The 23,739-nt window shown below is 38.8% G+C and overlaps 1 protein-coding gene across 1 annotated transcript in view; it reads left to right on the top strand.

Moving 5' to 3' along the window:
- Nucleotides 1-23,739, top strand: part of LOC124794850 (RNA polymerase II-associated protein 1) — a 204,511-nt gene that overhangs the window by 55,893 nt on the left and 124,879 nt on the right. The window contains exon 4 of the mRNA XM_047258515.1: nucleotides 13,133-13,253. Coding sequence (XP_047114471.1) covers nucleotides 13,133-13,253 — 121 coding nt within the window. The remainder of the gene's footprint in view (nucleotides 1-13,132; nucleotides 13,254-23,739) is intronic.

Raw genomic sequence — 23,739 nt, 5'->3', positions numbered from 1 at the left:
CTGATTTGGTGGATTTTATTTGACGATTGAAATATTTGAGGCTGGGTCCTTCAGATTTATTAGCGAGTTTTGATGTGGTATCTCTGTTTACATGAGTTCCTCTCGATGAGTCCCTTAGTTTGATTAGTGAAAAACTGGATGAAGAGCTGATGAAGCTTTGTTCTCATGTGCTGACCTCCCATGTTTTTTCTTTTTTTTTTAATGGCAACATTTTTGAACAGAATGATGGAGCGGCTGTGGGTAGTCCTTTATCAACTGTTGTTACCAGTTTATTTATGAAGGACTTCAAGGATACGGCACTCAGGACTTCAACTTTGCAACCAACATGCTTCTGGAAGTATGTGGATGATATCTTTTTCGTCTGGTCACATGGATGTGATGCTCTCAACAGATTTTTGGAGCACTTCAACTGTCTTCATCCCAGTGTTAAATTTACCATGGAGGTTGAAAGTGATGCAATGCTTTCATTCTTGGACATTATGGTTTACAAAAAACGAGATGGTACTGTGGGACATAGTGTTCACCAAAAGCTGGCACACAAAGATCGGTATCTGCATTCTAAGAGTTATCAACCACCATACCCATCCATTGGTATTCTTAGGTCTCTGGTACGCATAGCATATCCCATTTCCGACGCAGCCAGTTTAACTCAAGACCTTGCGCATTTGATGACAGTTTTTAAGGAGAATGGATAGTTTGAGAAGCAGATTTGTCAGGTTATGGAATTTGAACCATCACCGGAGGTACATGAAGAGGAGCATAGATCGATAGCCTTTATTCCTTATGCTTCAGGCGTATCATTTAAGAGCAGAAGAATTTTAACAAGTTTTAATGTTAAGAGTTTGTTCCGTCCACCTTCCAAGATTAGGGGACTACTCAGCTCTTTGAAAGATGATTTGGGGCTTAACATGTACAAAATTCTGTACCAATGTGGGAAGGCTTACATTTACACAGTTCATGACAGGTGCGTGGAACATTGCCATCATAAGTGGGTACAATAATTGGAAAAATTGGCAGTAGAATAACATTGCTTAAATGAGGGACATGGTTCAAAATTTGACGAAACTATGGTAGTTGCCAGCACTTCTGGTTTTTGGAACAGTGTCTATAAAGAGGCAACTGAAATTAGGTGGGCAGATAATTTAATTAGTAGAGACAGTGGGTTTCCTCTAGCAGAACATCTAATCCTGTACTATCCCGCATCAACGTTCTTTGGTGCGGCCAATCCGAGTGTTCAAAAATCGTCTCTGAGTGCAACATTTTGTTGATGCCGGTGTTCTATTAAGGGAGGCGCCATCTGTCCAGCCTTGGAGGGCAGAAACTGTGATGGGCGGCGCATACGCCATGTACAGTACAGAGGCATATATAGGATGTCAATTTTCAGCCTGGCATCAGTTTTCAACGGGACTCACCAGCAGAAGCAGTGTTCTCCTGAAGACAGCAAACAGTTGGATTGCCGATTTACTGAACCGAGTTGATTTTAAGATCTAGCAGCAAACTTGAAGAGACTTTCAAGGTTTATTACACCAGGAAAGCCTACAAAGTCACAGATAATTGACATTTACAGCTCAGACAGCAGTAACAAGGATAAAGTAAAAGAATAGATAGAGAATAACTGCACCGTTAGAAGGCTAAATTACAGAATCAAATGGAACAGTGGTGGGTCCCTAGAGGAACTCATCCCATACATCCTCTCACCTCTACCTGCTCCAGTCTGGTCACAAGCAATCACCTATCCCATCAAAGGCAAGGCTACCTGTGGAACCAGTCATGTGATCTATGAACTAAGCTGAACTAAGTTGCAACCACTGTACTGCATTCTATGTGAGCGTGAGAACCAACAAGGTGTCTGTCTGCATGAATGACCACAGACAAACTGTGGCCAAGAAACAGATGGACCACCCAGTTGCTGAACATGCTGCCCAGTACAACATTCTTCGTCTGTGTCATCTGTATCCTTCCTGCCAACACCAGCTTTTCTGAATTGCACAGGTGGGAACTCTCCCTGCAGTATATCTAACCTCCTGGCCTCAACCTTCATTATTCTATTCCACCAGTGCACCCACAGTCTTTTTACTTGTCTCCTTTTACACTCCCCCCCCCACCTGCCCTTTGTCTAAGTGCCAGACTGCACCTACCTACCATATCTTCTTTCCACCTTGTCCTTGTATGCTCCCACAAGCAGCACTTTACTGTCCTCACCCCTATCATGCTATCCCTATGCCTCCCAGCCTCCTCCTTACCCCCAACACCCACATTGCTTCTCCCATCATGTGCAGTTACTCGCAGTCTGGCCTCAGCAGCCAGAGACATTGGTCTTGTGTGCGTGTGAGTTGCATTTGTGTGTGTGTGTGTGTGTGTGTGTGTGTGTGTGTGTGTGTGTGTGTGTACGTGTGCGCCCTTGTGTTGTCTAATTCAGAAGAATGCATTTTGGCCAAATGCTTAGTTGTTTAGCAGTGTTTTTGTTGTGCTTGTCTGTGACTCAAAATTTCCAAACTATCCTTTTCATAATAAAGTAACAACTATCTACTACATTTTTGCGAACAACCTTGAAGTTGTGTTTACTATGAGCAATTTTCGCACTGAGTTCTGTTTTGAGAGTTCCAGCTTTCGTTTCCACAGAACCAACTCTAGCATCACCTCGTTTCCAGTCTGCTTCCACCTCATTTTTAAGCTTTGTTACTTCCTCTTTGTTTTTCATTATTCTTGTGTTACTATTTTCCGATTATGTTTTAACGCCTTTCGAAGTACTTTTTAGTTCAGCAATTTGGCCACCTAAGCCGCTAGTTAAAATGTTAGCTGTTTTGGTAATTCTGCCACCAAGGCTATTTGCTGTTTTGGTAATACTCCCACCTAAAGTACTAGCTAAAGTATTAGCTTTTTCAATTAATAACCGTGACAGTAATTCTACAATTTCACTGTTCAAGCCTACAGCTTCAGTTTAATCAAAACTATGGAATGGTGAACAAGCTCTTATATTAACATTGCCTATGGTCTCATTGTGATAAATCTGATCCTGTACTACCTCACTGTTGACTTTGGCTTCACTTTCATTACTGGTAATACTGCCATGTAAATTAGCGGCATTGTCTACTACTACCTGTTCCTGATTTTCTACTGGTACACTGTTTTGCTTACTATTACTCGCCGTATTGATAAATAAACTTGGAATGACAATTTCAGTCTTTACACTAAAATTTTAGTCTTTACATGACATTTAACTACAAACAAATAAAGGGAATAAACTATAAATGTATTTATCTCAATTGTCTGCAATGATGTAGTTCCATGCCACACACTTTTTTCTCCCCTCTTTGTGGTTAACATCTCTTCTCCTTTTGCATCAGTCCATTTCGGATTTATAAGCCAGTGTTTTCTTTTAAATTTTCTGTTGTATCAGTACCCATTATTGCATAAATCAACCTGAAACTCAAAATTCTGTTAGCAAAACTTCATCAGCAGGGCAGCTGTAATCCAAGGAACCACCACCACAATTGAAATATAATGGTGCTTTCTTGAGTGTAACAGTTAGAAGAAGAATCCTCATCTTTGGTTTTCAGTGATCTTTGATGCTGTTTTGGCTCTAAAAGAATTATGAGTATTGCACCACCAAATTTGCTGCAACTTCTGGAGCTGTTCACTGTGTAGTAAATGATTTGTTATGCCAAGAGAAATTTTAAGTAAACAATTGGACACCAAGTTTCATTTTCAGAAATACACATTTATTGTGCAAAATGGATACAAAACTGTAACAGAACCAGCTCCCAAAAACTGGCACACAAAAATTGCTTTAAAACTGAGACCCTGATGGCTGATTCTCCACTGCTTGTATATTGTTTAGTCATTCACTGGTTAAGTAATCCAGTATAACAGACAGAAAATTTATGGATTACAGTCAAAAACTTGTTGATGTGTATAGACTGACATTACAAAATTAAATATTAACTTGCTCCTCCTATGCTGCGACAATAAGCTTTACTTGGTTCTTAGTTTTCAGTATGAAAATTCATGAAATGTTTTCGATAACAGTGCTTTTTATAAAATTGCTATCATGAAGATTATTAATTTGAAAATGTTCTCAACATGTGAATATTTTCTTTACACAGGTACTAATAAGAAGCTAGTTTCACTTCTTGTGAAAGGTATTCTGGAATTCAAGTATTGAATGGTAACAGTCAAACCAGAGCAAAGGTCTAATGAAATTAATGACAGTATAATAAACTTAGCTTTAAAATGATCAGAAAAAAGAAATAAGATTGTTACAAAATTTCTATAAGCCTTTAAATGTGGCAGCCCGACACCTGAGACCAACATTTCATGTCATACTTATCCTAATGATCATATATAGGTAGATTCCAGCATTTTTTAAAAGTTTATATTGAGTTTTAAAGAATGAAATTAGAGTTTTTGAACTTAAGGCAATTGGTCATTACATGCTGTTGAGGTCTTGTGTGAGAGTCTGGTATCAAAGCCATACTGAGAGGTCGCAAGTGTAAATTGCTTACCTGGTGTAAAAGTAAACAGAAAAGAATGTGATTTTGTACAACTTTTTGAGTTTAGGAGACCAATCAAATTTGGTGGCCTCCTTTCAGAGCAATTTGGAGGGTACGGAATTTGGACAGCAGTATGGCTACATTTGCTGTAGTAGTAGATTTTATGTAGGACAGGTTGCACTTATTTTAGAGTCATCTCTACCAGTTGATTATCGGTTGTTTTGGTGTTAACTAATGCGAGCTTGTGCCTTGCTTGCTTACTTAGTAGGTGTCCGAAGAAAGGCACATTTTTGTTCAGAGAAATAAATTTGTCCAATTTACAGCACAGATTGTCTGACTCCGTCAAATAACATTGCTAAGTTGCTTCAGTGTTGATACTACATGGTATCTATTATAATGTCATCCAGGTACTCTGCACACTGCATGTTGTCCTCAATTAGTTATTTTCCTTGTGTGCAAAATATAGCGGCAATGCTGTTGACACTGAACAGCTGTTATGTTTGTATCTAATATACAAGGTATTCATTTTCACTGAAGACATTAAGTTACCTCAGAAACTACACATTGGATCAAAAAAAGTTGTCTCAGAGGGGAACATCCAATGGTACGACACTCAACTTGCCACCCCATACCATGTGTGGGCGAGGGGGGGGGGGGGGGGCAACTTAGAAATCTTCAATTTCAATTTGTACCCTCATTTTTTATTGCAGATTATGATTCTACAGCAAAATCTACGTATGTTTTGTCTGAAGCACTTTCTGCATTTCGCCACAGATGGCACTGTAATCAGAGGAATAGAAGTGGGTACACAATCGTAATTTATGACTTGATACTCAATAGCTTTTGAATTTCCAATGGCATGTGGGACCTCATCTCCATGATGCAAGGGTAGGACAGGCCAGTTCTCCATAACTTGTAATTGTAAACCCCATTAGCAGTATTGTATTCCTCTGACATATCGAACAGAAGACAAGTTGATATGCCACTGTGACAAGGTAGCGAACTACGATGTATTGTAACTGGCAGTACATTGTGACCAGAGCTCATGTCTCATGCAGACATTGAACAGATAGCAGGTCTAAACATTATATACTTGCACAATGTTTATTGCTTGCACACCTATCTATCTTTTGAAGACCAGACATACAAGTGGATGATGAGTGTTGCAACTAGAGAGGAAAAAATTGAAATGACCCTGATTTGCAGAGAATGTAGGAGAAATGTTGAAGCTGCCGTTGCCTTGTATGCCAAGCGTTGTCCTGAGAAAGCTCACTCTCATTCATTATTTTACAAGGTTGCCAATGCATTTAGTCTGATGGCAGCATACAGACCGGCAAAAGGAAATGAACCCAACATGTTATAAGAGAAGCTAATGAAATAGCTGTACTTGTTACAGTGCACCACAACCTACGGGTAAGTACCCAGCAATTACATCATGATTCCCATTTGTCTATAGGTAGTATTGTCACAATACTACATCATCATAATTATCATCCATAATACATTTCACTGCGTCAAGAACTTCATGGTGCCAATTTCCATAACTGGGCAGTGTTTTGTGAATGGGCATGTCAACAAATGTAAACGATCCTCACATTCATTGCCGAGGTACTATTTTCCAGTGAGTCCATGTTCACAAACCGTGGTAGTGTTAACCAGCATAACACGCATTACTGGAGTGTAGGCAATCCCCACTGGTTACAGAAAGTTGATCGTCAACGTCCATGGTGGGTTAACGTATGGTGTGGCATTTTCTCATTGGCATGTTGAATGGATGCAAATAATGAACATTTTTGGAACAGGAACTACTTCTGCCAGTGCAGTATGTTGCCCTGGACGTTTGACAATGTATGTGGTTTCAGCATGACTGTTCGCGGCACATTATGCAATTGAAGCACGGTAAGTATTAGACCACGTTTACACTGGTCAGTGTGTGATGGTTCCACCTACTTTTATTTCTTCATTTGTTGATTGTCCTCGGTGTTGATGCACTCCATTGCTACACTGACTGAAAAATGGGTTGTGGATTCTGACCCACACTACTGTAAATCATGTAGCTGATGGGTGCACATTTGCGTTTCACAGTACTGTAATTTTCCCTTTGCACAACCCCCAATATTATACAGTTATATGGCCAGTGCACTGTTTAACTTTTGATAAGCCTCATTAATAGTTAGCAGGTGAAACTCCACATACTGTTACAACAATTTCTTGTTGAACAACTACATGCAGTACAACCTAACCACAAATTTCATATTTCTTGAAGAATAATCATATACGTATAGAGCATACACTGTCACTGTTTTTACACATGGCCTAATTGTTTAACACTTATTCCACAATTAATTTGAAGCATGATTGTTGTTCTAACCAGCACAGGTTACTCATCAGAAAATCGGCTGTGAGATTTTTGAAATTTTTGAAAACATAGTCAGCGATCTTAAAAGTAGTTAAAATTGAAATTTAAAAGAGTCTTGATTGCAACCTTGTTAAAATATTTTTTATTGGGGTGAGTGACCGGTTTCGACTCAATGGAACAGTCATCTTCAGACTCCATAACTCGTGTAACGAGCATTGAGGGTCGACGGAACTCATCTAGCAGTGTCCATCCACTGAACTGGAGTCTGAAGATGACTCTTTATTAGAGTCGAAACCGGTCACTCACTCCAATAAAAAAATATTTTAACAAGATTGCGATCAAGACTGTTTTAAATTTCAATTTTAAATCGGGCGTGGACTGACTGTCTTGTGACCAAAAATCGGGGCTTTATATATCATCACAATAATAGGTGCTGAAACTACACATTGTTGAAAGTTAAATTTACAGACATTACAATTAAAACTTAACTTACTCAATTAACTGAATACATCGAAAAATTGCATCCTCTTAACAGTTCCTTCTACTACAAGATTTAGGCATAATTGTTTGTTTAAATCTTGAAATTAACAAATATAGTTACGCAAACATTACTTTTGACAAAACTGTTAATTACTTTGGAATTAATGAAGGGCTGGTTTCACTAACATGTTTTTGAATAGAGGCAATTAAATACTTTGAGATTGCTATTGTTTCATCTCCCAAATGTTTATAATTAGTACAGAATTTATATTTGTTTATATGTCAGTGATAGAATTTAAGTTATGAAACAATTACTGATTTCGCCATATAATGAAAGTTACTAACTAGGAATAGCCAAAATAAATTAGAAAATCAAATACATACATAAACCCAAGCACAAAATCAGCTCTGTTGTTAAATCCTTTAGAACTGAGTTCCAACCTTTCTCTTTTACAAAAATACAGATTATATTCATGTATGTTAATGGTAAATTGTAAAAAGGGAAGAAACGAATCTAAGGAGGCAGATGGCAAAACAAGAGGGGAATTAAAATTATCCCATCTTGCTTCGTCACAAGTGGATCACCTGGGACGGCCTTATTAATTGGTCTGCTACGGTACTGGATTTCATTCTGTGGGGATATTTAAAAGATAAGGTGTACCAGAAAGTGCCAAAAGGCTGTGAAGATGTGGTCGACTGCATCACAAATGCCTGTGTCCTGTGTACAGTCGTTTGAAAAGCAGATCACTAAGTGTATTGAAGTTGATGGCACTACATTGGAACTCTTACTCTAATTGGAAAAATAGAGTAGTGATTGCGTCGAGTTACAGCCACATTGGCGGGTCAGATAGTCCCCTGTTTGCTATGTCAGAGGAATAAAACATTGCAAGTGGGATTTCCAATTAGGAGTTATGAAATACTATCCCGTCCTACCCTCTCAACACATAGGTGGGCTCCCATGTGCCATTGGATACTCAAGGGCCATTAGGTAGCATGTCGTAAATTACGATTTTGTGCTCATTTCTATTCCTTCGATTACAGTGCCATCTTTGACAAAACGAAGAAAATGCTTCAAACAACACATATGTAGATTTTGCCATAGAATTGTAATATGGAATAAAAAATGGGGGTTCCCATTGAAGATTTGGAAGTTTCATGATGCCACCCACGCATGGGTTGGGGTAGGGGGATTGAGGCTGGTATCATTGGATGTCCCCCTCCAAAACAAACAAATTGGAATCATAAACTTTTTTTATCTTATGTGTAACTTTCAAGACATTTCAGTGTCTTCAGTTAAAATGAACACCTTTTATGGCACATTTCTGCATCAACTGGAAATTTTGGATGTGCATAGGCAAAACTGATTTTTGAAACTATTTCAGCTCTGGATATTTTGTCCAGTAATCCATGAGTGGCTGGTAGCCTTGAAGTCCCTACCAATTAACATTGTTCTACCCATGGGCTGAAGGAAATGGGTGTAATGATCCCCAAGTCATGTAGCGTATCTTATTCAATTTAAACCATTTTGTGCAAAGGGAATGGCATTTTTTGTGCTTGTGAGAAATTATAGTTTTTACGTAACGTACATTAACAGAATCTTAAATCTGAAAATGGATAAGGTAAAAGCATTTCAACCAGATATGTTAATAGTTGGAGGGGCCAATACTGTGAGAAAACTTTGTCTTCTACAAGTATTACACTTATTTATAACAGTTACGTGGCCAGCAATCTTGGAAGTTATGAGTGACCACTCAACATTGTGCTAAATGCAGATAGTGTGCCAGTCAGTGTCTGAGTTAATCAGTGGCACGGCAACATAGATATCCACTTGAAATTTTACATCACCTTAGTTAATTCATAATATGAGCGGTAAATAATATTTCACCTCATCCTTCAGTTTCAAATACCCTCATTGTCCTCCTTATTGGTGCATAGTACTGCTGTGCCACTAGGTTTCCAAGACACTCAGCTGACCAGTGACCCTATGTACAGTAGGTAAAGCATAATGTGTCCTGCTGTCTGTGATCATGAGTACTGAATGTCTGAAAGACTAAGGTTTCTGCTGCTTTGTGTATATAAGTAGGATACCTCACCATTCCTGGCAGTCAGTAAGGTGTAACTTCTGAAGAGAATGACAGTGATAGTTATCAAAAGCTCAAGAGTTATAACTCAGTTGACATAGCTTGAAAACTGAGATTATTTTATCCAAATTTTAACTCAATCTATGTGACACACTCTTGCCCGGAATAAATGGTACATACAGTGTTTTCATATTATTGACAAAGATGTTTTTTATTTTGTTATTCTGCTCACCAACCTTTGGTGTACCAAAGCCCAGTGGCACCTGCCTCCTTTATTAGTTATTTGGAAGCACAGAAATTAAGGCTGAGCATTCTTCCTGTATCAGCTGTCTGAAGTTTCTACAATTATTATCAGCTCATGTACATATGTCAAACACAGCACTTGGCAAGAGAAATTGAAGAGCTGATTACAAAAGAGCTTTTGTCAAAAATTTGCACTTTTCAGGAAAATAACAAAACATTGTAAATCATTGTATATTGTCTTGTTCTCAGTTATATTTGTTACCCTACTTCCCAGGCATATGAAAACATTCTTATCACATCGAACTAATTTGCATTTTAGCATAAGTACAAAAATTTGTTTTTGAAGTACAGACCTATCTGACACGCACTGTTTTTGCCAGAAAAGGTAGATGGTGCAAGAAGGAATGATGTGATAGCTGCCTTAGATATAATTTATTAATCCCATGGTATGCTAATGTTTTACTGCATAAATGGTTAAATTACATTAAAGATGCATAGAACCGAGCAAATCAAACTTTCAGTGGTCCTTTCTACTACTGTTCTCAGATTCAGCTACAACCAAATTCAATGTATCTTCTTCCTCTCCAAAGGCAACCAATGATTTCTTTGGTGCTTGCTTATCAAGAAAGGATGGCGACTGGAAGGGCATTCGGCCACCCTCCATGACTAACGTTGCCATAAATCCGTATTAACAACACAGACCTGGCAGTAGCTGAAGTAGGCTCCTGATACAACAACAACAACTCGTCAAGAAAGGAAACCAGGTCTTGATATAATGAGCTTTGGAGTTTTTAAGCTTGATTACACAGTTGTAAAGTTGACTGAAAGCTATCTCATGTGAAATCTTCACTGTGTTTCAAATTGCAGCCATATACCAAGATCCTGTATGATTGTACCACAAAAACTGTAGCTCTTGGATGCCTCTATTTTATCCATCTTTAATCCTTTCAGGTTAACTCTTTGTCTACACAGATGGTTTGAAGTAATGATCAATAGCTTTTTTTCATGTTTAGTATCAATGACTGCTGTACCTGGCAGATCATGAAAGGTGTAGGATGTTACAGTTCAAAGAGAACTGTATTTTGATACACATTCAGAAAAATGAATAATGAGAAACCCTTGGTTTAAATAAGGATATGTTAAAAATCTTCAGTAAGATCTTTGAGTGCCCAAGGAACTGCACAAGGCTTGTTATTGTGTTTCCCTCTCACATATTTTGGAGAACTTGTGAGATCCAATGCTGCTGTATAGTGCATAGTCAACATTGAGAGACTGCATGGGAAGGCATGAATGGCTCTCAGTGTACAGGTAGCTCTGTTGTAGTAGCGTCAGCAGCTACTCAGACTTTGTGATAAAGACAGGGCTCATGTACAAAACGGTACCAGACAGTGAACTTTCGCAATCACCACCACTTGCTCCTTCTCCATGCACAATTTTGCATGACCTATGGGGTTTCACACTAGCAACTGTAATAAGGCTATCCAAATGTGAGTCTTGAACAGTTTTTGACTTCATTAATTCTATTCTCTACAAAAAGGTGTTCCATTTGTTCAGTTGTTGGCTGAAAGCGTCACAATCTTATGCATCTGCAGTAAATGCTCAATCAGTTCACATACTTATGTTCCTGTCAAGTAAAGCAGATGGAAAATTTTGCTGGTGGAGAGAAGGAAAGAATGGAAGCAGTGACTACATCCAATCACCTTCAAGACATTTGTGGAACATTTTCTGCCAACAGAGCTTATGTGTTACTCGCCCGATCAGATTTTTCTTATTTACAGTTTTTTTTACTGTCTTTTTTGCCGTGTCTGATTTGTAACCAGCTGGATCACTGTCTTCAGAATTCATTACAGAACAAGAAACAACAGACCTTAAACTGGCTAAGGCTAGTTACAAAGGTCCCATAAGTTACTAGGAAGACATTAATAACTATTGAGATTGCATTATTGCCAATTTTCACACAAAAATAGTCCATGGGAGATAACAGAGTCTCCTTCTGTCAGAAACATTTTTGGCAAGGGTTGTTTTTATAGAACCACGTATCTCTAAGTGGCAATAATTCAGGACCAGATTGTTTTTGTCATGATGAGTTTCAGATTTTGCTACTAGATTGTACTGAAACCCCAGAAAAATTACAAGGACTGTTTTTTAAACTCTTCAGTTATTCCCCTTCATATAATTTTTTTCCCATCATGTTCACATAAAGCTCACTGGAGAACAGATAAATGAAAAATTAAAACAATTACAAACATGTTTTTGGTTTTGGTCTTCCTCCATTAGCAATTGGTTAAACTTTTATTTTTGTTTGCAATTTGGAACTGCCAAACCAGGTTGCAAAAGGTGCAATAGGTGAGACACTGGACTTCTATCACTGAGTCTCTTAAATAACTTGGGATGAATGCTGATTTGATATGCTTCCTCAAACAAGATCACGGAAAAATTTTCCCTTGCCCTTATGCTCTGTCTCAAATGAACTCTTTGCTTAGATTTTTTCCATGGATCCACAACGAGGAGATCATCATTGGTTGAATAACTAAACCCAACCTCCTTTCCTTCCCTCTAACCTAAAAATGTGTTCTCAATGCCTAATCTTCAATGAGGCATTAAATATAACCTTCCTCCCACTTGTTTGGAGCCAAAACATTTCCCATTACTCATGCCTAGTCTTCACTGTGTTTCTGTTTCTAGTAGTATCTGCAGTATACTATTGATATTTATGCATTTACCTTACTATAAATGCCCCAGCAGTGAACTGACTTCAGTGGAACATTTACTCTGACCATCAAATCTCCATGAATGTGTATATTCATCATCATCAATAAGAAGTTTTAGTTTTGCCTTAAAACAATGAGGTTTAAACAGTCTTAGCAAGTGTATGTATTCATTTTTACGGAGGCAGCCAGATTAAAAGTTTCATCGGTATGAAACTTCCTCAAGACGATTGAACTCTCCTTTCTAGGTATAATTTTTGAGTTAATACTCTCCATGATTTCCTCTCCATTTACCAAAGGTCTTAACACATGAGCTGTGTTACATTTTTTGTGGTTGATTAGGGCACATGTAAATTTTTGAAAAAAGTGTAGCAGTGCTACCTCTGAATCATTTTCTGTGTCTATTGTTTCTCCTGCAATTGGAAATCTGTGACCTACTGTGTGTTCATGTACTGAATGTTCTGAATTTAGCCCACATACATTTACACAGATATAAGAAAGCTCACCAACATAATTACATAATTATAGTTTAGCAGAGTTTTTTTTTTTTAAGGAGTGAAGGTCAAATTAGTCTGAAACAAAGTATCTATCATGGTGAAATTACTTCCTCACACTACTGTTGTGCATCTTGTAAAAAATTCATCAGTAAGGAAAGTACATTTCTTAGTATGATGGTATCTTTCACATAAACCTTTTTACAATAATGAAAAAGATAGATACTAGTGATAATGATGTTTCAGTTGTTAAACTTTGTACCTCAATTTTCAGCTAAAACCAAGAGGGAAGAGCATATTTTCACAACAAGTTGCAAAACTTGAGGGGTCCATCAAAACGGACAAATCTGAACCTGAGAAAGTTAACAAACTTTCTGATTCAAGGCAAATCTTCGGTAAGCTGGGACAGTCAACTTTCATTTTATTTTTAGTTCTCCAGTTATTTATGCCTTCATTTGAGGGTGGCTTTCACATTAATGTAATTTTGTAGTCAGTGTAATTTCATATTCTTTATTTATATGCCACTTAGTGTGGAAATATCATCCTATTTTGATGGAAATGAATGAACATTTAAAATTTGGAGCACTGATGAAAACATGGAATGAAATATAATATATGTGTATGAACTGATCATTACCGTCAATTGGAAGAGATGTTGAACATAGAAAAGTGTGCAGTAAAGAATGATACATTGTATAGCTTTCACAAAATGTTCTCCAGAGCTATCTCTCTCTCTCTCTCTCTCTCTCTCTCTCTCTCTCTCTCTCTCTCTCTCGCACACGCGCGCGCACGCGCGCCCCCACACACACACACACACACACACACACACACACACACACACACACACAGAGCCACTATTTTCTCCTGATGCTTCATCCTAACTGGGATTCTGGCTGTGTGAATGGAAAAGAGAAGTAACAGAATGGGAGGTGTGTAAGAATGATTGAAGCTTATTCAGCACATTTAGGTACATACAAGAAAGATGGGAGGTGCCTTCATGAAGGGGTGGGGTGCTGTAAGAAAATTCTGAGGAAAGAAAGTGTAAGGGGAAGTTGGAGGATCTCGGTATTGGAAAGAAATAAGGAATGGGTAAAATGCACGAGCTAGGGCAAAATATAAATGTAACAGACAGAATATGGAGCTGCTGTGGGGTGGGCAGTCTGGGGGCTGTAGGGTTGCAGAATGGTGTGGGAACAGCTGAATGGGGGGAAGCAAGCAGAGTACAAGACACTGTTAGGGTGTTGCAGGGAGAGTTCCCGTTTGTGCATTTCAGAAAAGCTGATGGCAGGAGGGAAGGATCCTGTATGGTACATGGTCTGAAGTGCCCATTGAATTTATCAGTATGATATTGAACAGCATGAATTATCATTGGCTTCAGTTTCAGTTGCCATTTATCTGAGTGGATAGGTAGTAGTTTCCACGTAGAACATTGTGATATTATTCCAGAAAAGTTGGTAAGTTGCTTTCATAGGCTAGAATAGGAGGTAATGAGTGATTATAGGTGACTGCTCTTTCGCACAGATCTTCCATAGGATGTGACCCGTGGACTGTGGAAAAGGTGATATGGATCTACAATTCAGCAGGTTGCTTTTGTTTTCCTTCTTGTGCATTGGTGTGACTCTTACAACTTGCCAGGCTTTAGGTTCAGATCTTTTAGCAAGGGAGCAGTTTTATATGATTGCTAAAAATGAAACCATTTCATCAGCATACTCTTAAAGGAACCTAATTGGTATAAAACCTAGACTGGAAGACTTGCATTTATTAAGTGACTCACAGTGCCTAATAAAGGACTTACTGATTGTGACATTAAATAAGATGAACTTAAAGAGTGATTGAAGAAGGCAACAAACAGTACATTCATTGTGAAAGCTGTAAGAATTTTATATGAAGTTTCAAGATAGTAGTTACAAAAGCTGCTACAGTAAAACTTGCTCAAAACAGAATTGCCTGGGACTAAAATAATTCTCCAAATTGGACAAGTTTCCGAATTACACAAAACTGACTGGGCTACGTAAATTTTGTCAGTTACCATGCACAAAAGTATAATAAAAATTTTTAATTGTGCATATACTGTGTTTATGTACCTTCACTCCAGCACAGTAGATGTTCAGTTACTGTATATTGAACAATAGAATACTGGACTATTACACTAATTAATAAATAATACAGCATTTCTATATTTTTACTTGGACTTTAAATTTGTTTATTATTGTATGTACGTACATATTATTCCCATGTTTATTTGCTGTACTTTTCATTTTTTTCGCCACATATCAAGGAAGGAAACTTATTTTAATTTCCTGTTCAAAATTGTTTTTTCCAGGCATTTTTTTGCACCATACAATAGTTCCAACAATTAGGGAGAATTTGTGTGTGCTGCAAATTTCATAACATCATTTATGCATGGAATGGCTTCTTCAAATGTATTAATTTTTCTAGGGATCTATTTTGCTCCTCTTCTTCTTCCTTTGTTTCTCCTTCATCATCTTCTGTGTTGCGGATTTCTATTAAATCTTTGAATGTAATCATCTGCATTACATGAAATGTTTTGCATTTTCATTAATTCAGCAATTGCTGCTGCATTTTCTTGTACTTCGATGACCACAGAAGCATCTTGTTCTTGACCCCCAAACCCCACTTTAGTGAAGCACTTCGTGACAGTCTCGTGTTTTATTTTTTTTACTGCCAAGCCAATCCAATTTACTGCATCCAGGACAGAAACTGACCATGCAGGAGCAAACGCACTTTCGGCTTCTTCAACACTAAGAATAAGAGATTGCATCAGTAATCGCCTGTAATGACACTTGAAAGTGTAAATAACCCCTAGCCCATGGGTTGTGCGAGGATGGTTGAACCTGGAGGGAACCAAGCCAATTTCACGTTTGATAACGTTACTTTTGGGTTGCAGGTTGCATTGTCTAGGAAAAAGAGAACGTGTTGATTTTCTTTTTTCGTTTTGGCATTGAAAGAGCCCAGTCATTCTTCCATAAGACCACTCATCATCCACACCCTTTTATTGCTTTGCCATGTGACTGGAAGCTTACTGACGTCTATGTTTTTGAAATAACATAGTTCAACGTCTTTCCAATTACCAGTGGCTTCTCCATTTCACCTAACATGTTTCCGAACAGCAGTACAGTGAGTCTTTCCTTGAACATTTTTCCTCTGGTGCACTTTTCACCTCGCATTGCCAGAAATTTTGAAGACACCGCACAATAAAGCAGTCCCATTTCATCGGCATTGAACACGTCTTTTGGGTCATAATTCACAATTAAGTTGCACAGTATTGTCTTCCATTCTATTGCTACACATTCCGGCACATCCTTAGCTTCCCCACACACTTCATTCCACACAATGTTGTGCCTAGCTTTGAAACTGACTAGCCATCCTGTGCATGCCTTAAACTCTGTAACTCCAAGTTTTTTAGTGACTTTCAGAGCCTCACTTTGCAACATGGGTCCAGATAAAAGTAAGTTTTTTGTCCGCGCACTTATGAACAATTCCCACACCATTTCGTTAATTTCTTCATTTCCAGTCTTCTTCGCCTTTCTTTTCATCTGCTCGCTCCCTTTCATCCATTCATCCCGAATCTTATCCTTGTTTCTTAAAGTCTGATAATTTTGTGTTTTGTCCTTCTCACTTGACTCGATTACATTAATCTTTTTGTTAAGTGTTAATGATACATACTGTTTGTATCTCTTAAAGTACTACTAGTCATCTGAAAATAATAACCTTGCCAGGTAAAACCACTGTGTAACATAACAATATCCACCTCTTTCACTGTGCACATTGCAGCAGAGTGTTGTTAGATATGCAACAATGTTCCTGTATGTGCCGCTTTGCATCAATAATGAGGTAAACAAGAAAGCCGACAAACAGAGTGTTGATGAATGAACCGTTTCCTCTGATGTACTGTACCGACACTCAGCATAACTTATTGAGTGTTGCACAGAGCAGCACAGTTTTGGGCTCACACCAGCAGCACCACACTGCACTGGACCTCTTTTCTTGGTTTTGAGCCGCTTAACAGAGGTGTTAAAAGCAATGCCCTTGTAGAGTCGTGAATAACTAATGAACTTTAATACAGCAGTACTGTATAGGCTCTTTTACGCATTATACAATGAATTTTTAAGTATGTTCTAAGATTTGCTTTCCGTTTCTGTGTTAGGCATATTCTGCTTTATACAAAAAATCAGCATATAAAAGTTAACTGAATGCATTGGGACTGTAATACTTGTACAGTTTGGCCAGATTTCTGAATTATACATGTGCCAATTTGAGCAAGTTTTACTGTAACTGATGGCAGTGTAATCACAATACATAATGACTGTAAATAGTATTCTTAAGTCTGGAGTGATCAGCTCTGCTGTTGGAATGTAGAAAGAGTTAGAGTACGAGGGAACAGGTTGAAATTGGGTATGCCTTTGAACAACTTGTGTTTCTGATATTTGAGTACTACAGATTAGAAGATGGTATTATGGCTAAAAGGCACAATTTTCAAACACAATTTAATGTTCCAAAAGGATCAGATGTGAGAACTATTTTCAAGCTCTTCACCAAATTTCAATGAACAGCCAGCAAAGTTGATGACCTGGTGGGAAATGTTGGCCCTAGGGCAACTCTAGTCCCTCCTGAAAATGTTGCCGCAGTTTTTGGATCTATTCAGAAACACTGAAGGGAATCAGTCTAACAGCAGCAGAAACTTGTTTGAAGTGTCCCACAACGCATACAGTAATGAAAAACAGTCTGCATGTTTCCATTCGAAAACCAGTCACCAGTACTCACTGTGCTACTATGGGCTGACATTGTGAACAAGATTCTCGCAGTGATTTGTAATGAAGGAAACAGATGAAGCACACTTCCACCTGAATGTATTGACAATAAACAAAACTGGTAATTTTGGCGTTCTGACAATCCCCATTTGTGTAAGGTGACACCATTGCATTCTCCCTATAGGGTGATGCCAATGCATTCTCTCAAGGTTACTGTTCGGACTGCAGCATGTAGTGGAGGGATTATCAGCTCTTTTTTTCATGTGAGAATTGATAACTAGTGAATGTCACATTGCAATTTTGAAACAGTTTATCATCTCACAGCCCATATTGAAGGATTGACCTAGTGGTTCATGCAACAACTGGCCCGACCACATCACAACAAAAAAGTGCTTTGCTTTCTTGACTGACATTTCAGGGATAGAGTCATTGTGTTGAATTATCCCAAATTTTTTTGGCAAAGGCATGGTTGGATTTTCATGTTCATCTCATGTGACTCATTGTGACTATCTTTTGTGGGGCGCATCTACCAGAATTATCCCAACATGCTGGACGTGCTTGAATCATTGATCTGCATCACAGCTGAACCCATTTCCATCGAGAAACTGCAAGACATGATGGCAAAGTTCATTGTTCATTTGTGCTACTGTATCTCTACTGTGGGCAGTGAATATTTTGAAAAGATTGTGATGTGATTGTAAAGACTGCTTCCAGAAGATGAGTTTATTTAATGGTTACTGATACGCTCTGTAAAGAGTACAGTGCTGTCTTGTAGCAGTTTTTGTAACTACTATTTTGAAACTTTTATATAAAATTCTTACAGCTTTGACAATAACCCTACCATTTGTTGCAATCTTCTATCAATCATTGTCTTCATGTCATTGTACGTTAAAATCAGTGATTCTGTTGTTGGACACCCTGTTAGCTTCTTCCATGCATTGTAGGTATTTAGTCCCAAATTACTCACGTTAGCAGAAATCTGGAGGTATGAGTGTTTCTTGCCATTGTTACTCTGTGCATATAACCAGAGCCTCTTTGAATTTTCTGCCAGATTTTGAGATAGGGTTTGATTGTGAAAACCATTAAAAGCATTTCCCATTGATGTCCACACCAAGTTTAAAGCATCTATAATGCGTTACCATTCATGGAGTCCTTGCATTCCTTTAAATCTGGCATACTTTTTCCATTGCTTCTGCAATGGTGTCCTGTACCATGAATGACCTGTTCCATCTTGTTTAAATTTACTTTTTATAAAACTCTCAATTGCCCTCAACAGCATTTTGAACATGATAAAGGTTGTTGCCCTCTGGATTCATGACGCTTCACACCCATTCAAAACACACACCAAACTGAGGCAGCCAAAGAAAATGTCAGCCCAATCCAGATTACTTCTTTAGTCACCTAATCACTGTGGATGAATGGTGAGTGTATCAAAAGGAGCAAAGCAAGTAATGGTGAATAGTGGCATGTAGGTGGGCAGATAAATAATGGAAACTGACTAATAATTGCTGCTTGAATAATTAAAAAAATTAATTGGAAAGAATAATTTAAAGAACTCGGGAGGTACACATATCTTGGGTGAACTTTAAATGGTACTAATATCAACATACCTTCAATGTCAATATATTTAAGATCACTATTCATCATTTAAGTTTCATACTTCTTCATATTAATTCCATTGTGTTTAGACCTGAATATAACAGTGCAGATGCAGTATTGCTCCTCCGCTGCTCACTCAAATTCCTCTTGTTTGCTCTGAACCTCCCGATGCAGGATTCTCGGCGCGGGCGATGTGATGAACAGACAGGAGTGGTCGATGGATAAAGCTTTTCTTTCGTAATAACCTTTTCTAACACTTTTAATATACGCTTGAAATACACATTTTTAAACAATACTGGTGTGACGGATCTCGTCATACATCTACCTGCTACCACTTATAGAAACAAACAATTGAAGATACAGAAATAAATCAGTTGAAGAGTATATCTCTTCTCTTTTTATGTATCAAAACATCATCTGTGCCACAAAGTGACTAGTTAATTTACCTTTGACTTTGTGTATATATAGCTTACAAGTATGAAAGAAAAAGAACGAAGAAAGAAAAAAATAACATGATCCATTACAATTGCCTCCCATTGTGCACTGCCATCATAAGGGGATGCACAGTGTCTGAGCTTATTTCCCTTTTTGAGAGTTGATAACCTTGGCCAGTATGGTGATAACCATGGCCATTATGGACATAGCCTTTATTTTTGGCCATTGGAGTTATCCTGTATGGTTATCAATTTATATGGGCATGTCAGCTTCTTTTAACACTTAAATACCTAAGTTTTCCCTCCTAACAAAGTGCTTGCTGTAACCACACAGTCCTATTGTTGTCAGCCAGCATCTGCACAGTGTTTGGCTTGCGAAGCATGCACGCACAGCACAACGTCCATTATTGTCTCATCTTGCACTCACATGTTTAGTACAAGGTCAGAGTGTCCATGTCGTGCATTTACAGTAGCTTTCACTGCACAAATTTGTGAAGCTCTTGTTCAGTGGCATGATCCTTTGTGAAATCTTCGATGCAGTGACAACTGGTTTCCATATCAGTGGCCCGAGGAATTTATTTCACCTTGCTGCTCTTACTTATTCAGTGTCGACACCAACCGTACATCTGACATCCGTCGACGAGGTAAGTTTCTTGCCACTTTTACAACATTATTGAGCACAGAAAATTCATGTTACATGAAGTATTGCTACCTTTAGTTTTTGAAAAAATTTCTGTGACATCAAATTAGTTGTAGCACCTGTGTCAATCACAATGGGTACAACACGGTCAAATATTTTGGCTGTAAAATAGCAGTATGTACCTTGCTCTCTGTCAGTTTTTTCTGTGTATCCTTATTACTTTGATACAGATGATCTTTCAAGTCACTACCTTGATCATATCTGATAAAGCAAGTGTGGATCAAGCTCGTGCTCCCATTCTCCCTCAAGGGCACAGGACAGGGGCCTACCTTGGCTGGTTCAAGTTTCCCGGTGCGCAGTGGCATTGGTCTCTGGTTAGGCTTAACTGCCACGATATGGACTGTTGGTGTCTGATTACACCAGTTAGTATCTTTGCTGGCCAAATCCCGATGTGTGTGTGTCTGTGTATGTGTGGATGGATATGTGTGTGTGTGTGCGCGAGTGTATACCTGTCCTTTTTTCCCCCTAAGGTAGGTCTTTCCGCTCCCGGGATTGGAATGACTCCTTACCCTCTTCCTTAAAACCCACATCCTTTCGTCTTTCCCTCTCCTTCCCTCTTTCCTGATGAAGCAACCGTTTGTTGCGAAAGGTTGAATTTTGTGTGTATGTTTGTGTTTGTTTGTGTGTCTATCGACCTGCCAGCACTTTCGTTTGGTAAGTCACATCAATTTTGTTTTTAGATATATTTTTCCCACGTGGAATGTTTCCCTCTATTATATTCGTATCATTAAATTGAATGTGTGTTATATAAGAATGGAAAACTTGGGATGCAATAAGACCAATATGAAAAGGATAGATTGCTAATTACCACACAGAGAAATTATTGAGTGGCAGACAGGTACATTGAAAACAGACTGCTAGATAGTAACTATTGGACTGAGTCCTCCTTCAGACATGGACAACACAAAACAACACTCACACACATGGCCACTGTCATCTCTGGGCACTATGGCCAGACTGTGACTGTGACTGCTTCTGAGCTGAGCAGTGATCCTGCTGGAGAGTGATGTTGAAGTTCTGGAGGAATGTTGATAGCATATCTTCAACCTCAGTTCAGATCATGAAGAATCTGTATCTGGACAACCCAATTGCTGAGAATGCAGCTTAATGTGACGTGCTTGACTTCAGTGAATGCTTCACAACCTGTGCCATCTGAATTCTTACCACCACCAACAGCAGCTTTTCTGAATTGTGGAAGTGGGAACTCTCTCTGCACTATGTCCTCCATTGCCATACCTCCCTGACCTCAATCTTCACTAGCACCTGCCCTGTACCTGCCTACCCCCTTCCTCACTCCTACTCCAGCCCTATGTATGTCTTCTATCCTGCCAGCAAACTTGCATAGTTCTTTCCTCTTATCTATTTCTCTCCTGCCACCTTTGCCCCTCCCTTCCTCCCCTTAGCCCCTCCTGTGCCTCCTCCCAGCACAGCCCCCTGCCACTGTATATAGCAGCCCACTATCAAGTCCCCATCATGTCACTGCACATGCCCATTGGCAGCTGTAACATCTTCTACCCCCCTCCGCCCATCCCACTTGATCCCTGCCCAACACCTTTCCTGTACCCCCACTACTTACCCAAGCAAACATCACTTCTCATTTCAGACACAGTCACAGTCATGCCTTGGTGCCCAGAGGTGACAATAGCATGTGTTTACTCACTGAGTACAAACAATGACACTGTAAATACAACTGTATGGATTGTTTAAAGGACTCTGTGTTCTGAAAAGAATGTATTTTTGTGAAGAGTTTATTAAAAAGTTTCAAATGTATGTAGAATAGACTTTTCCAACACTTTCTAGTATTTGTATGGGTTGTCTGAAGGTATTTGCGTAGTCTACTGTTATGATCATAAATGTCACAGTTCCTCTGCAGACTGTTGTCATTATTTATTACATTTGTTTTAAAAATGAAAAAGAAATGGTTTCTCTTATATGAATGCATGACAGTAGTAGCACGTTAAGTGCTCTCAAGGCAATTTTGCATGAAGCCTTTATTTTACTTCTCTCTATCATTCTAATGGCTTTCTTTTGAATTTTAAATGCACTGAGTGGTACCATAGTTTCCCCAGAATGTCACTCCATGGTTTAGATGCGACTAGATATAAGCATAGTAAGCACTCTTAACAGTTTCCATGTTGGTGTCTTGCTACAGAGCTTTCAGGACATAACGCCCTTGACTTAATTTACCATTAACACACTCATTATACAGTATGTAATCCATTTCAGACTGTCTTGCAGCCAAGCACCAAGGAAATTTATTACAGAGCTGCTTTGCACTTCATCATTCTTAAGGAAAATGCAGGGCTTATATGGGTTCTTATTTTGTTTGATAAGAACTGTTTTATTGTTATTCATAATTAACTTGTTCTGGTTTCCCCAACTGCAAATTTGCTTCATGGCACAATTTACATGTTTCCAGAATGAGATTTTCACGCTGCAGCAGAGTGTGCGCTGATATGAAACTTCCTGGCAGATTAAAACTGTGTGCCCGACCGAGACTCGAACTCGGGACCTTTGCCTTTCGCGGGCAAGTGCTCTACCAACTGAGCTACCGAAGCACGACTCACGCCCGGTACTCACAGCTTTACTTCTGCCAGTATCTCGTCTCCTACCTTCCAAACTTTACAGAAGCTCTCCTGCGAACCTTGCAGAACTAGCACTCCTGAAAGAAAGGATATATCGGAGACATGGCTTAGCCACAGCCTGGGGGATGTTTCCAGAATGAGATTTTCACTCTGCAGCGGAGTGTGTGCTGATATGAAACTTCCTGGCAGATTAAAACTGTGTGCCCGACCGAGACTCGAACTTGGAACCTTTGCCTTTCGCGGGCAAGTGCTCTGCCAACTGAGCTACCCAAAAACGAATTACGCCCTGTCCTCACAACTTTACTTCTGCCAGTACCTCGTCTCCTACCTTCCAAATTTTACAGAAGCTCTCCTGTGAACCTGTGAAAGCTGTGAGGATGTGGCGTAAGTCGTGCTTGGGTAGCTCAGTTGGAAGAGCACTTGCCCGCAAAAGGCAAAGGTCCCAAGTTTGAGTCTCGGTTGGGCACACAGTTTTAATCTGCCAGGAAGTTTCAATTTACATGTTGTTAAAGTTACTTGCTGTTCTCATTTTTTAGAAGAAGCATCATATTGTCATCAGATTAGACAATTTTGTATGTATCTACAGTTATACTCACAAGGGGGCCATGATGTTGAGATCACAAATTTACTTCAAACTTGGTACACCTTTAGTAGGCCATTAAAACGATGTGACATGCAAGTAGTAAGGTGTACTACATTTGCAATTCCGAGAAAATCACAAGAGAAGTTTTACGTGTCTGTTATGTTGCTTATGTATCTGTGAGTGGGTACCAGACATTAGAGTTCCTAGT

The sequence above is a fragment of the Schistocerca piceifrons genome, chromosome 4 (genome assembly GCF_021461385.2).
Source record: "Schistocerca piceifrons isolate TAMUIC-IGC-003096 chromosome 4, iqSchPice1.1, whole genome shotgun sequence".
In the NCBI taxonomy this organism is placed as follows: domain Eukaryota; kingdom Metazoa; phylum Arthropoda; class Insecta; order Orthoptera; family Acrididae; genus Schistocerca; species Schistocerca piceifrons.
Note: the sequence above shows the minus strand (reverse complement) of the source record. Positions and strands in the feature narration are given on the sequence as shown.